Source organism: Pelmatolapia mariae, linkage group LG10_11, assembly GCF_036321145.2.
Source record: "Pelmatolapia mariae isolate MD_Pm_ZW linkage group LG10_11, Pm_UMD_F_2, whole genome shotgun sequence".
Lineage (NCBI taxonomy): Eukaryota > Metazoa > Chordata > Actinopteri > Cichliformes > Cichlidae > Pelmatolapia > Pelmatolapia mariae.
Genome location: NC_086236.1, coordinates 21,759,539 through 21,773,510, shown reverse-complemented (window position 1 = coordinate 21,773,510; position 13,972 = coordinate 21,759,539). Strand labels below are relative to the sequence as shown.

The following is a 13,972-nucleotide window of genomic DNA, read 5'->3' as shown; positions in this document are numbered from 1 at the left end:
AACCAAAATGCACCGTGGGGCTGAAAATAAACCATAACAACAGTCAACAGTTACTCATCTTTTTCTTTAAAAAGAAAAAAAAAAATCTGTACTGGAGCTCTACTTACGCAGGTCTATACTTTATGGTCCACACCAGAACAATAGAACAAGAGGAATGAGTCAGTAACACAGAGATAATCAAAGCACATTAATCAATGAGCCTAAATGCTTTTGGAAGCCCTGGCAGCTTAACTTGTTTATTGTAGCTTTGGAGATGGGAGAAGAAGAAGAAGAAGGGGGGAAAAAAGTGTGTGTGAGAGTTTAAGCTTATGCTGTGCCATAAGCTGTTCTCAGCCCAAGGCACAGGAGAAGAAAAGAACATCTCTTCATGATTAAAAGGGCTGAGGACCAGGAAAGGAAACATAGAAGAGGACAAGCTTTGAGCCCTCGGGGGTAAAGGCTCTCTGGAGGAACAGAAAGCAAGAGGAAAAGCTGCGAGAAAGCAAAGCTGGGGACTCATTTTGAGTCCTTGCGTTCTCTTGTTTCCATCTCATTATTAAAAACGGGCCAACTGGATAGATGAGAAGGAGGGCTGACACAAAGGAGACAAAGAAAAATCCTATTAGACATTTTACTTACATGATCTTAGGCAAGACATTATTTAACCAAAGATTAAAACGAGACAACCAAGAAACATTTATTTAGTTCACATTGAGTAGCACTGGAATAAAAAGGCTCAAAGACATCCAGAAGCATCAGTGCGCCTTTTGACAAAAGTGTAGCTGCTTTGTTGCGTGCTCATTTTTTCTTTGAATCTGGGACGGGAGCGAACAGGGTCACTGGGACAGAGCAGCCTGCCTTACGACCGGAGACAGGTAAACCATGTGGGTTATCACTTCAGGTCAGATATGGACCTCCTACGACATCCATTTATTTAAACAGTTTCCATGCTTCGCTTGCAGTGAAAAATGAGCGTGGCTGTCTACAAAGCCCTTCTGACATGTTAAACAGCTGAGAAATGATGGTAAATATTCATATTTACCTATATACACGGTGGATAAACAAGATAAACATTATCATTTATTCAGAGTTGCCATTATTGAGATCTTCAATATGAAGCCTACAAAGGAACGTGTTGGTCTGCTGTTTGTCACTGGGTAAGTGTAAGGTCATAACCAGCATCTCATTTCAGGTTTGCGTTGCATCATATTTCAAATGACTGTTATGCACTTGTGGGACTTTAAAAACTCCCTCAACCCTAAAAAGTTTAGAAGTGATTCAGTGCACCTGAGCCATTTCTGTATGTTTTAGTAGCCCGGGTGTATCCTGAAGCACTGCTATCTGGGGTAAAATACACATAAATGTGAAAAATTCTGGTCTCATCCTTCAACATTTGCAACATCTTTGAGCAATATTTCAACATTTTGAACTCCAGTCAGTTAAATGTTTATTTCACAAGATACTGATGACTTCAAGCTGTTTCTGCGGAGCTGTGGGGGAAAAGTAGAAAGCAATTTGCAGATCTTACTGCTAGCTGTGCATCCAGTTTCCACATTCTGGGTCTTTTTTAACCCTTTATTTTACCAAGACAGTGAAGAGAGAGATTTTTAAAAAGACCAGGGGGAAGACACTAAGCAAATAGCCTGAGTGCAGGCCTAAACCCTGGCCTCCGCATCAGCCCTTCAGCATATGGGTTACCCACTCAATCCAGTGAGCTGACCACTGCCTATCAGCTGTGCATCCTTTCCCATGTTGAATTTTATTTTGTAGCACTGGAGAAAAAGAAAAAAAGATTCTAACCCAGAATTTTCAGCAGACACCACAATATCATCAAAATAAGTAAAAATGGTCTTTTCATGCTTTTTAATGCCAGAATATTGTCAGTAAAGACACGCCTTTGAAGCAAAACGCAGACGTTTATGGTTACAAGCCGTGTAATGGACAGACCGGACTGCATGAAATCATTCTGCATTACACTCCAAATGATATCAGCCAACGTTTCCGGGTTTAGTCTGATAAGGAATCTTTACCCATCGAGTTTTCAGTACTGTAGATACTATGTCAGCGACATCAGTGCGTTAGCTAAAGTAGCATGGAAATAACTTAAACTGCTTGTAAACAGATATTCTACAAATATTTAGTGAACGGAGTATTTGATGTTATATGAGTGACGTGACATTTATTTTACACCCACTGAAGACAAACTGAGCAAAGCCTTTGGACTACTTGTTAATGTTGCTACATTGTGGTGGCAGAGGATATCTTACAGGGGAGGCATCCATGTATCCATAGAGTCCAGGCTTTGTTCCATTATATGTCCTTGCCTCCAGCTGTAGGTAGTACACAACAATCAGTCAGCAAATCCTGGCAGGTACTGGATAAGATTGAAAAGTGCAAACTTGTATGTGTCAAGAGATTTGTTTGCCTTCATATGGACAAAGTATGCAAAGATACGCTCCTGGAGCACAGGCACTTTCTGCTGGAAGTTCAACTCTGCCCAAAGGACACGTCTTCTGCGTTTGCAAACAGTAAGCATTGTGAGCAGCTCATGAGTAACAATAATATCGCACAGTGAAAGCAACAGATACAGCGAGCCTGCTAACTGTATATTTGTATGTGAGGCAGTTTACTGAGAAACGCAAAAACACTGCATTGAGCAGACTGGCTCAGTTGGTAGCCGTGCTTTGTTTCCTCTTCCAAAATTTTAGGGAATCATTTTAGTGCAAGTGCAGAAAAGTTTTACTGACATTACATCCAGCAAAATGAGAGGTGCTGCCCTGCTAATAAGACAACAGCTCTGAGAATCACTAGTTTTGCAGAGCGAAACTGCCGGTGAAACCAACCAAAGTGGCTACAAGCTAGAGTGTTAATTTAAGGTCATGTATTGTTTTTCGTGCTTTTTGTTAGGAACCTCTTTTTGTATCGCTTCAGAGCAAAAGCAGACACATTTTACTCTGTTACCCTTTAAGGTGCATTCAAATGAGACAGAACTGAATCACTCGTGAAAGGCTTCTGCTTTATAAAAATGGCATTTTAGTTCACAAAGACAAATGAATGGCACTGGAAAATGGAGAATACAGAATAAGATAATTAAAAATGTATCAGTTATAATCAAGAAAAAACAAGTTTGAGGCCATACTGCGTCCTTGGTTATTATCTATAAAGAAAACCAATTCTACAGTTTTCCGTGGTCTCTCAGTCCACTTGGTCTTTGTTCAGCTCGACTATAATAAAACTGAGCTGCCAGCAGAAAGACCAGCGTTAGAAATAACCAACCACACTCCACGAGAAACACGTGGAGTTACTGAAGATTACGATTCACTCTGAAATGACAAAAGTGCTGATATGTCTCTGTGCCTTTCTTCTCACATGTTGCTGAGCTGGCAAAGTGAGAGCCAGACTTGAGGAAGATCAGGAGTCTGATTAGAGCAAGTACAGCGCTCTCCAAAGTCTGCATTACACATCACACCTGAGTAAAGAGGAGGTAATATTGAAATCAAATGGGGGAGAAAGAACAACAAAATGTAAAATCTCACATTAAAATGTTCACGTTTTGATGTGAAAGGTGTCTCTGAAGTAACGTAGTCGGCATCGAGAGTGGTTCCCATTCATAATTACACAACAATACGAAAACTAAAAATCTTGGCATTTCTTCTCGTCTTTTTTGTCTCCTTTGGTGAAAGATCAAAGTGACATTTTGGGACAACAAACCAGTTTGGTGTTTTTTTTTTTGTTTGTTTTTTTTGTAATGACATGACAATACAGAACTGTGTAAACTCTGGTCTGCTGTTCCTCTTTGTTCACCACATGTACTGAGTCCAAATCTTGGGTGGATGTAAAAACACTGACCACAAACTGCAAAAAACAAACAAAAGAACAAAAAAAATAAAGAAGCAGTCAGTCCGCACAGCTTCATTACCTGGTCCCTCTGTGTGGCAGAGACCTGCCAATCTCTGCACAACAGTTCACACCATAGTTTTTTCTCCCTATTTTTTCTGGTCACGAATAAAGTCGCCAATCCCTTTTACGAGTCCGTGTTCAAAGTGGCTCACAGAAAGAGGATCCAGAGTGCTCTCAGTACTTGGCAGCACCTGTGTGCTGGTGTCATGTCCAGAATAAGAGGCAGGTCAGCTAGAAGGTCACAGTTGCAGTGCTCTTGTTTTGAAAGGTCATTGTCTGGATGCTGGAAAGGATTTTCCTCTGATGCCCAGCCAAAGTCACACCCATGTGCAGCAGATCCCTACAGAAATTTAAAAAAAAACTAATTAGAGACAAATTTTCCTAAACAAATTTTTACTTGGATAAAATAAGTGAGCAGAAAAACAAAAAAAATGGGAATATGAACTAACTGTGTGGTGATCTGGGCCAGCTGGTCCACTGAGTTGAAGCCAGCCTGAAGGAAACTGTCTTCGTAACGCTCCATCTTGATGGCCCTAAGCCAATCCCCCACCGAAGCACACGGCGGGAGAGCTAAAGGTGCGCGCTGGTCCAGCAGGGGGTAGGACGGCCTAGGGGACAGGGTCCAGAAACAAAGGAATAACTTACATTCACCGTCACCAAAACCTCAGTGAGGAGCTTATACATGTCCTGCAGCAACATTCCAGGTGACAAGTCGAACTGAGTGACTGACAGGGACAAACAATGGGATTTGTCAGGGGTGGAGTGTCCTCAGCTGTATATAACTAGCCGACAGGCAGAATGTTGAGACAGGGAAATGGGAACAGCAAGTGGCTGACAGGTCACAGCAGGACACCGAGGTGGTGCACAAGATTGGGCAGCAGGAGGCTAATGCCTGCCCTGTCACTGTCAGGGCTTTAAATGGACACTAAGAATAAGACATTGTGAAGACATGCTTGATTTTTGCTGTGCGTACAGTAAGGTTAATACATTTTTGGACAATGACATTTTTCGCGGACTACATATAAACAGGAAATTCCTGAACAATTAATGCAATACTTTTGTTAAACATCTTGAATTAAAAGCTGCACTTTAATCCCATTTTGTTTGTTTAGGTTTAAAATCCACCGTGGTGGTCCAAAACCTCACTGATCCAACTGTAAAAACACATCAGCACTCTCACCCTGCTCCTTCTTGAGCCACTATTTTCAGCGACGCGGGGTTACGGATGAGTTTGTCCAAAGCGCTAACGAGCTCTGCAAAGCGAGGTCGCGCCGACCGGTCCTTCTGCCAGCAGTCCAACATCAGTTGGTGCAGGTGGGTGGGGCAGTCAGGCGGCGGGGGCAGGCGGTAGTCCTGCTCTATGGCATTGATCACCTGACGGAAACATGCATTAAACATGAGTTTAATGGTCACAGTCAAGATTTAAACACTTCACTGATCACCTAGTTCCAAGTGTTTTGAAATGACTGGAAAAACTCAGCTAACGAAACCTGAAAAGTCCTTCCAAAAATCTAAGAAACAGCCCAGCAAGGCTTTTCTTGCTTCAACTTACATCCTGGTTGCTCATGTCCCAGTACGGTCTTTCTCCAAAAGACATGACCTCCCACATGACGATGCCGTAGCTCCACACATCTGAGGCTGAGGTAAACTTTCTGAAGGCTATTGCCTCCGGTGCTGTCCAGCGGATTGGGATCTTACCTCCCTGCACAGAAAGGTAAACAGTGAGTGATGCAGAAACTTCACGTAAACATGGTCCAGCAGGAAGCTGGGGAGGAAACTGAAGGTAGGTAAAATCCTAAGTTAAAGTTAAAAATGTTTTATGATCAACACAATATTTCAAGAGATGAAAAGCATGTGGATAAATAAAACTGTCTCCTATTTATTTATGCATTTATTTAAATCTTAAAAATCTAACTGATAACTAATTGTAGTGCAGAAATCACACTGATATTCACTATTGCTGATAATTAGTGTCCTGACTCTGTGCTAGAGATTAAAATTAACATATTGGGATGATTTTTATGATTTCCATCCTACTAGACTACTTTTTATGAAATGAATGACAGGCTTTTCTCCTTAAGCATTAACTGAGGATGGCTGTTGTCTCACCAGAGAGCTGGTGTAGGTCGGGTCAGAGGAGTTCTCCTGAAGGAAGCGTGACAAGCCAAAGTCAGACACCTTGCACACCAGGTTGCTGTTGATCAGGATGTTGCGGGCAGCCAGGTCTCGGTGGACGTAGCTCATCTCTGCCAGGTACTTCATGCCAGAGGCAATGCCACGCAGCATACCAACCAGCTGGATGGGTGTGAACTGGCTGTCGTTCAGCTACGGAGAGGACAGAACCAGTTCAGTCTGAGAATGAGCGGCACTACGGTGTGTTTCAGTGTTTTGAAAGAAGCGTGCTTTGGCGTTGGTTTGTCCGACTCATACTGACCCGTAGAAAAGAGTCCAGAGCGCCGTTCTCCATATACTCTGTCAGGATCATGACTGGACAGCTGGCTGTAATGATTCCCTCCAGATGGATAATGTTGGGGTGTTGGAACTGTCCCATGATGGATGCCTCAGACAGGAAGTCCCGTCTCTGCTTGTCGGTGTAGCCACCCTTTAGAGTTTTAATTGCAACGTAGTTTTCCTTTTTTCCTGGTATCTTTAGCCGTCCTCGACACACCTCCCCAAACTCGCCTGCAGCACACAGACACGTAAACACACTATTATGGCCGTTTTTTTTTCTCCCCAGCATGAGTTTACCTCATTATGAAGACAACCGTTACATTTAACAAACGCAACGCTTGCTCGCAGCTAGCAGTGCCCTTTGGTTTGAATGAGAGCCACCAATATTGGGAACATATTTATCAGTTAATTGTGTTTTTTCTGCAGCCAAATTGAATTTTGAGTGATAAAGAAGAATCCGGGCAATGGTTTTAAATGCCACAGAATCTATTTAATTTAGTAATTAGGTATTTTTTAATAAGGTTATTTTGAGAGAGAATAATATGCTAAAAATAAAAACAACACATCACAACAAAACGCAACCTGTGCAGTCTGCAAGTACTCAGAAAGAGCGGACCAGGGCAAAGTTTACAGATTTATTAATCACAGGAAAAGCATACGGATGGGCTTACCAGCACCAATGACCTCCTCAATCTTGACAAAGGAAACATCGATTTCCTTGGCAAATTCTCTCACTGCCTCATTAGGGTCTTCGTAGGTGAAAGGGTCGATATAAACCTTGACCCCTTTGAGAGGGGAGACAAACAGAAGCGTGGGAAATGAAAGAGCAGAAATGTTACAGAACCATGAGCGACAGAGAGCCCGGTCACATTAAAAATGATTTCCCCGACGTGAATGAATTGTAAATCAGAGCTGTGGTTCAGCGTGCATGTCCTTGATGTGTTACCTTGGCCAATGAGGTACTGGCTGTTTTTGTCACTCAGCTCCGGATCCTTTATTCGGCTGTGCCGGCTGCAGGTACAAAGAGATCAGTATAAATGAAACGAGATTAGGATCGCAGCGCAGTTATCTGAAGAATGCATGTTTTATTTCACTTTTTTTTTTTTTTTTTTTGGACAACTGTTCCTAATGCTTTATCAACCCAATGTAATGCAACATCAACCAACTGTTCAGATGCAATAAGAACAACACAACACCTAACAGAGCTATCACGGGTCAGAGGTCACTTCAGCCACATGGCACTCTTAAAAATACATCATAATTGTTATGGTTTGAGAACCCAACACCGCCTTGTTGTGGACAGTTTTGTCCGTGCCGTAAACACGCAATACACAGTGACTTGTGGTGGTGCTGAATACCTGAGACAACCCATATGGTTCTGCTCTTTGACGCAAGCGGCTCCATTATAATTCTGCTGGTGCAAACTCATCCCTACAGTACAGTAACAACCCTGTAGCTACTGGATCGCTGCCTTCCTCCATTTCTCTCTCCCACCTCAGAAGCCTAAAATAGCAATAATGCACCACCCTCAGTTAGTGGCAGATCTGGGCCTCACTCACTGGTTTGTGTGTGTGTGTATGTTTGAGAGAGAGTGTGTGCGCGTGTCACAAGGTCACAGCTATTGTTCTGTCCTGTGGAAACAGGGTTGGGACGCCTGCATCCTGTCTTTCCCTGCCCTCTACCTCTATCGTCATCCTTCTCACACACAAATGCACGCACCTTCTCCCTCTCTTTTTCCCCGTGATGCCATCCGACATTATTTACTCAAACAATGAAGCCTCAGGAAAATGTTCTAATGAGCAGGATAGCTTTTAGCTGTGTAAGCAAAAGAAATCATGAGCCTTGCTTTGTGTCTGAACTGCTTCACAGAGGGGGGAAAAAAAAAGAAAAGGTGTGGGTAACAGAGTGCAAAACCACCGTTGATAAGATATGATTTGTATAAACAAAAGAACAAAGCAGTGCAAAACTGTAAAATTGGGGTCACGTTTGTTATTGGTTTTTGATTTCTATCCTTTTCGCTCCATTTCCTGTTATTCCGCGAGCTTCTTTCACTTGCAAATCTATCTTGTTTTCCTGTGCCTATTTCCCTTTCCCCCGTTCTCACCGTATGCAGTAGGCGGCCACAAAGACGAAAGTGACAAGCAGCAGCATCCCGACAGCGATAAAGATGCCAGGTACCAAGAACTCGGAGCCAGAGTCACGTCCTGGGAGAGACGGCAAACAAAAGAGAGAGACAAGAAAATAGGAGACAGAAAGCGAGAGAGTTAGAGCAAACAATGACAGAAACCATGACAGGAGGTTTACATAGGTAGTAAAGAAAGGTGGGGGGGGGGGGGGGGGGGGAGTTAAGGAGACTCAACAAGGATGCAGATGATAAATTCATAAAAGAAACTGTGCAGGGATTGATTATGCAGGGATAAATGTCTGTCACACCCCCATTGGAAATGATTTTTTTAAATAAGAAAAAAAAGAGTAATGTGTGTGTGTGGCTCTTCTTCAAGAGAAAACAAGACCTCTTCTTACCATCAGGCAGCGTGCGGAAAATGGTTGGTGGACTGAAGCTGCCGTAGCCGGCCTGGGTACGCGCCCGGACCTGCACTTCATACTGACTAGCCCGGCGGAGGTCTGTCAGTACAGCCTGGTTTCTGTTACTCTGTATGGAGTGGCACTGATCCTCGCTACGCTGCTCCTTCTAAAAGCAAAAAAAAGAATGAGTCCAAGGCAATAGTGAAAGAAGAAAGGATGATGATGCCAAGCCAGTTAATTAGTCAAACTGTCCTGAACTGAACACTAACTTCAATTACATCAGATAATAATAAAAAAAACTCCATTACAAATATGTTACTAATATCTTAATTGTTAAACAATTGTTAAAGTGTATACCGCACAGTTTAGAGAGCTTCTTCACAGATCCACATGGTCTAAGCCTCGTGCCGTGACCCTTTAACTACATCTGCACTGAGAGTGCTTTCTTCTCTCCAGCCTGTAAAAAAAAGATCATCTATCTGAACGGACAGTTCGGGGATGTCGTCAGGGAGCTCTTACCTTCTCACAGTAGCGCAGCTCATACTGCAGGATGGTGTAGTGTGGCTGAGTCGGGGCCGACCAGTGCAGAGTCAGACTGCTCTCTGTGGAGTCGCTCTTCCGAATCACAGACACCAGTGGCGGCACTGCACAGATGGCAGCAGAATTATAAATACAGTGAAATTCGGACTATTTATACCTTTCCACCTATCCTCCTGCAGCTCTTACCGTCATGGCTTGTAGTGATGTTGACACTTTCGCTGGCAGGCTCCTTCTCGCTGAGCTGAGACACCCCGTTGAGTGCCTGAATAGTGAACGTATACGTTGTGTGTGGCAGCAGGCCCCACACCTCTACCCTGTGACCCAGCAGGCCGTCTTTCGCAGGCCGGTAACTGACGCCGTCTCCGCAGGGGAGGCACGCTTCCTTTGGTGACCTACACAGAGAGCACCTGACGGCGTAGCTCAGGTCGTTTCTGCCGCCGCTGTCCAGCGGCTCATTCCAATCCAGAGTGACTGTGGTGAAGTTGACCTTAGGGATTATGCTGCGAGGGGCCGAGGGAGTTCCTACAGTGAGAGAAATAGTTAAAATAGCATGCTTTTTCCATATTTAAAAAAATAGTGCAAACTGGCAGTCAGCCAAGTTCCTGTATGCGAACCAATCTGCTTAAAAAAAGAGCTGAATGAGAAAATTGATGAAACTTTCATGTATGTGCTTACCTATAATGTTTTTACTTATAGGTAATATACACTAAAACAAAATACAACAAATGATGCTGTTAAATTTGATTATGAGTAAATCTCTTGCTGCAGGCAGCATCCACTTAGCTGGACTTAACCATAAAAGCAGGATTCATGGTTGGTCAGACCTGCATGTTGCATGTTCGGGATTTCATAACCCACCGAACATGACTCTCTTTCAGAACTGGAGCATCATGTATACATGACAGAATTACACATTAATCCGATCAAACTCAAATATCGCAAAAATGTCAAACTATTCCGGCCTTTTCCTGATCCCAAAGGCAGCATTTTCTAAACCTCTTAAGACCGTTTAAGCAATATCAATATAGCAGCATCACCTGTTATGATTTTTTTGTTTTTCCTATGATAAAGTGCCTTCAGAGAGCACCAGTAGCTGTTCTTCACATATTATCAAGTTAAATGGGAAAAAATATTGAATCGTACTTCATGTTTTTTCCCCTGTGGAAAGCTGCCCCGGTGAAATTACAATATATGAAAGTTCTGTGTTGATCCGCTGTGCCATTTTGCCACTGTTTTACTTTTCCATGACCCACACATATTGTTTCTTTATGATTTCTGATATAAGCTGAAGCCATTTTACTCAGCCCGCACATGTAGTCACGAAGCAGAACAATGCTCTTGCAGTGGCTTTGCGTCACAGCGGGAGCATATGTGCTGCTGGATTTAACTGGTGCAATTACGTTTGTCTAAAACTGGATGATAATGATCACCGCCTGAAAATTGTAAGAAGATAGCTATTGCCTCAAGCCAAGCATAACTAAACAGCAAGACCACTCAGGCACTGTGAATGAGTTTCTGTTCCTGCCAAGGAGAGAGAGCTTTGTCACTGAGCCTGCAGCTAACTTAAGTGCTAATGGTGTTCTCATTGGAAACCCGAGTGGAGTAACATCGCGCTCAATCTGGGCGAGTATGAATTCTGAATTCAGCATTTGGCAACAGGGGATTTTTGGAGGTGACGCAATTTTAAGTCCTGGCAATCACAATGCGCTTAATTAAAAACCACCACGCCTGTCACAAAAATGTAAAAACGTATACCTATTTTCAGGAGGGAAAAGGTCTGGCGTGAATTTCAGGTGGCTCGGCTGGTTTAAAATTTTGCATACAAATTGAAAATAACGTTACGTGCCGAACTGCTCAGGCAATCTGATACAACAACAGAATACATAATAGAAATTAGCTTCTTAAAGAGATCCATTATTAAGATAAGTCTTTGTAATTAAAGTTATCAGTAAAAAATAAAATTGGTGGATGTGAATTCCAGTTGGTATTTATATCACACCTGCAGGGGTAACAGCCACAGTCAACAGCCTGATGCGGAGTGTCACATTGTTTCACATCAGCTTTGTGGCCCTTCCGAGAGAGCGCACCTAATTAAAGACCCCCCTTCCCATTCACACACGCCCAAAATGAGCCTGAATTGAAATTCCTGAATCCGCATGGATGTGTCACTTGAGACCATCAATGCCTACTTCACTTTGGACAGAAAGCCCTACCCTCCCACCCTCACCAACAACCTGTCACAAAGGACATGCATCTCAATGCCCAGCCGTGAGACAAAAGCCACAAAGCAGCTCAGCGGACCCTGGCTAAATGACACCGGAGGGGAAAAAAGAGAAGTAGCACCAGAGATGTCAGAGGAAGACAAAAAAAGAGAGGAGGAGACAGTAAAGAGTGTTGCTTAGCACCTCCATATTTGCATGTGGATTAAGCACTGTTTTACTTACTAGTGCACGGTGTGTCAGGAGTGTCTGATTCGGCACGTAGGTACCCAGGGCGACATTCACACATTGACGCCCCCCTGTTGGTGGCTTGGCTGAATCCTGGGCAGCCTCTGCACTGTCCCTCTGTGCCTGACTTAAACTGGCCCACAGGACAGGCTGAAGAGGACAAGATGTGAGAACAAATAAAGGCACATTAGCATTAAATACAACAGTACATTGCATAACGCCTTCACTGTGTCCTGTATAGGCCTGGGTCAAACTCAATTTGCAAATAAATCCTTTATTTCAGCGTGCTTAGATGCCAGATGGTTGCAGATTGACAGACAGAAGCATGTAATGAGGGCTATAAACTGAGACAATCACAGTAATGAGACTGACACTAATAGTCAATTTAGTGGAGGAAAAAAAAAAAAAAAAAACTGCCTGTGACTGACATGCTGCTTATCATTGAATTTACCTGGCCATATCTGGATAATGAGACCAGACATGTGGCGGTCCTTATGAAAAAACTGTCATTGCTTATTGATTCAAACATTGTTCCAGGTCTCCTGATGTAAAGCCCAAACCAGCACCGTGGTAAGATGTAAGGACACCGTGAACGAAGTCTGAACTCATGCTGAAAGGATTGGCTGAACAATTAATTAGTTGAGCGATGGAAAAACAATTAAGCACAATTTTGACCAAATCTACTACACCGCTCCTGTTTTTCTTCGCTTCATATCACAGTAAACATCACCATGTCTGACGTTTCAGACTAAACCATTTAAACCATCAATCAATCAAAGAAAATAAATACATGTAGAAATTAAGAATGACAACAGTCATTAGCTGCAGCCACTACATGGTCCGAAACCGTGCACACCTCAGCTTCTGCTCACCAGCAATGCCCGATCCAACGCTTGTTCTAACATGTGAATGTGTAATAAGCCGTCACCCTGCTAATACCGCACACAATGGCGGCAAACGTGTTTACTTTCTGCGTTCAGTCTGGGCGGCTGATACGCAGCTGCTGAGCGAGAGAAATACAACAAGAAACTTTCACACCGAGCGGGAGCATTGCTGCAGTGAAAAACTGACACATTTCACAGGGTCAACGCTCTCGCCGATCGTTCCTGACTGACATTTACCGCAAGGAATTTGCCACATGTGAAGAGCCGGCTGTAACCTCGGTGCTTTCGAGCTCCCACAAGATGACACAAATAACACTTTGTGATTTACAGGAGCCGTCGCTATTGATTACTGTGCAACTTTTCAGTGAATTCAGCTGTAAGATTGTTTAGCACTTGCAGCAGTCCACATTAAGATAAGTCAGTATTCTGCTTCTGGCATCTTTTTCCTGAAGGAAACAAAGCTTTTCAAATAGAAATGAATCTTTTTTGGAGTAGATTAGGGGCTAGTTATAACCTATTTAGTTTTTAATCTTTATAATAATGTATTTGTCTAACAATAATAAAGCTATACTGCCACATGAGGAGAAATATACCCCTCCCCCAGAGCAATATTTATGGTCTTATAGTGGTTCATTTCAGAGACCTGGTTTAAATATTCTAACCATACTTAGATGAAACACTAAATCAACTTGACAGCATTCATAACTTTTATATTTAAATGCTCGTGTTTGCCCCAGAAAATATATGTATAGTCTCTGGCAAATAATGGTATTACAGCAAAATGAATTTTAATTTTAAACCCTGGCGTCAATTTCATTTTTCCGAAATGACCAGCCTCCCAAGCAAATTAACTGTCCGGTCTTTTCTGCGGAGGCAATTTCCCTTTATGGCCTTGTGAATGTTTTGCCTTGCAACTCTCTTCTGTGACAGAACGCTGGAAAATGCCACCTCACCAGGAGCAAAATGTCGGAAATTATTTTTTTGTTATGAAAAATCATTATACCGCCCACGGAGATCAAACTACAGCCTACCTTCAAACACAGACAGATGAAACCAGGCGTTTCCCTGGGAAAATGTGGCATTTCTCCTTTTGTTTCTGTGTTTTTAGTGCTCGCATTTATCTGTGTCGCTGCGATGCGGCGAGTGTGTGCGCGTGTGTGTGGGGGTAGTCCATGCGCGAGGCTTGTTAATTGGACTCATTAGGCAGAGCTGCTGCACGGCTCCTGAGAGAATCATCCTGCTTCT

General features: G+C 43.0%; 1 protein-coding gene across 1 annotated transcript in view; it reads right to left on the bottom strand.

The window, feature by feature from the left end:
- Nucleotides 1-689: 689 nt before the first annotated feature.
- Nucleotides 690-13,972, bottom strand: part of ephb4a (eph receptor B4a) — a 43,186-nt gene continuing 29,903 nt past the window's right edge. Inside the window, exons 5-17 of the mRNA XM_063485141.1 lie at nucleotides 11,841-11,993; nucleotides 9,583-9,918; nucleotides 9,376-9,500; nucleotides 8,854-9,022; nucleotides 8,435-8,534; nucleotides 7,277-7,341; nucleotides 7,002-7,115; nucleotides 6,314-6,561; nucleotides 5,989-6,204; nucleotides 5,432-5,581; nucleotides 5,060-5,253; nucleotides 4,329-4,487; nucleotides 690-4,219 (exon numbers count right to left, since the gene is read on the bottom strand). Coding sequence (XP_063341211.1) covers nucleotides 4,111-4,219; nucleotides 4,329-4,487; nucleotides 5,060-5,253; nucleotides 5,432-5,581; nucleotides 5,989-6,204; nucleotides 6,314-6,561; nucleotides 7,002-7,115; nucleotides 7,277-7,341; nucleotides 8,435-8,534; nucleotides 8,854-9,022; nucleotides 9,376-9,500; nucleotides 9,583-9,918; nucleotides 11,841-11,993 — 2,138 coding nt within the window. The 3' untranslated portion in view covers nucleotides 690-4,110. The remainder of the gene's footprint in view (nucleotides 4,220-4,328; nucleotides 4,488-5,059; nucleotides 5,254-5,431; nucleotides 5,582-5,988; nucleotides 6,205-6,313; nucleotides 6,562-7,001; nucleotides 7,116-7,276; nucleotides 7,342-8,434; nucleotides 8,535-8,853; nucleotides 9,023-9,375; nucleotides 9,501-9,582; nucleotides 9,919-11,840; nucleotides 11,994-13,972) is intronic.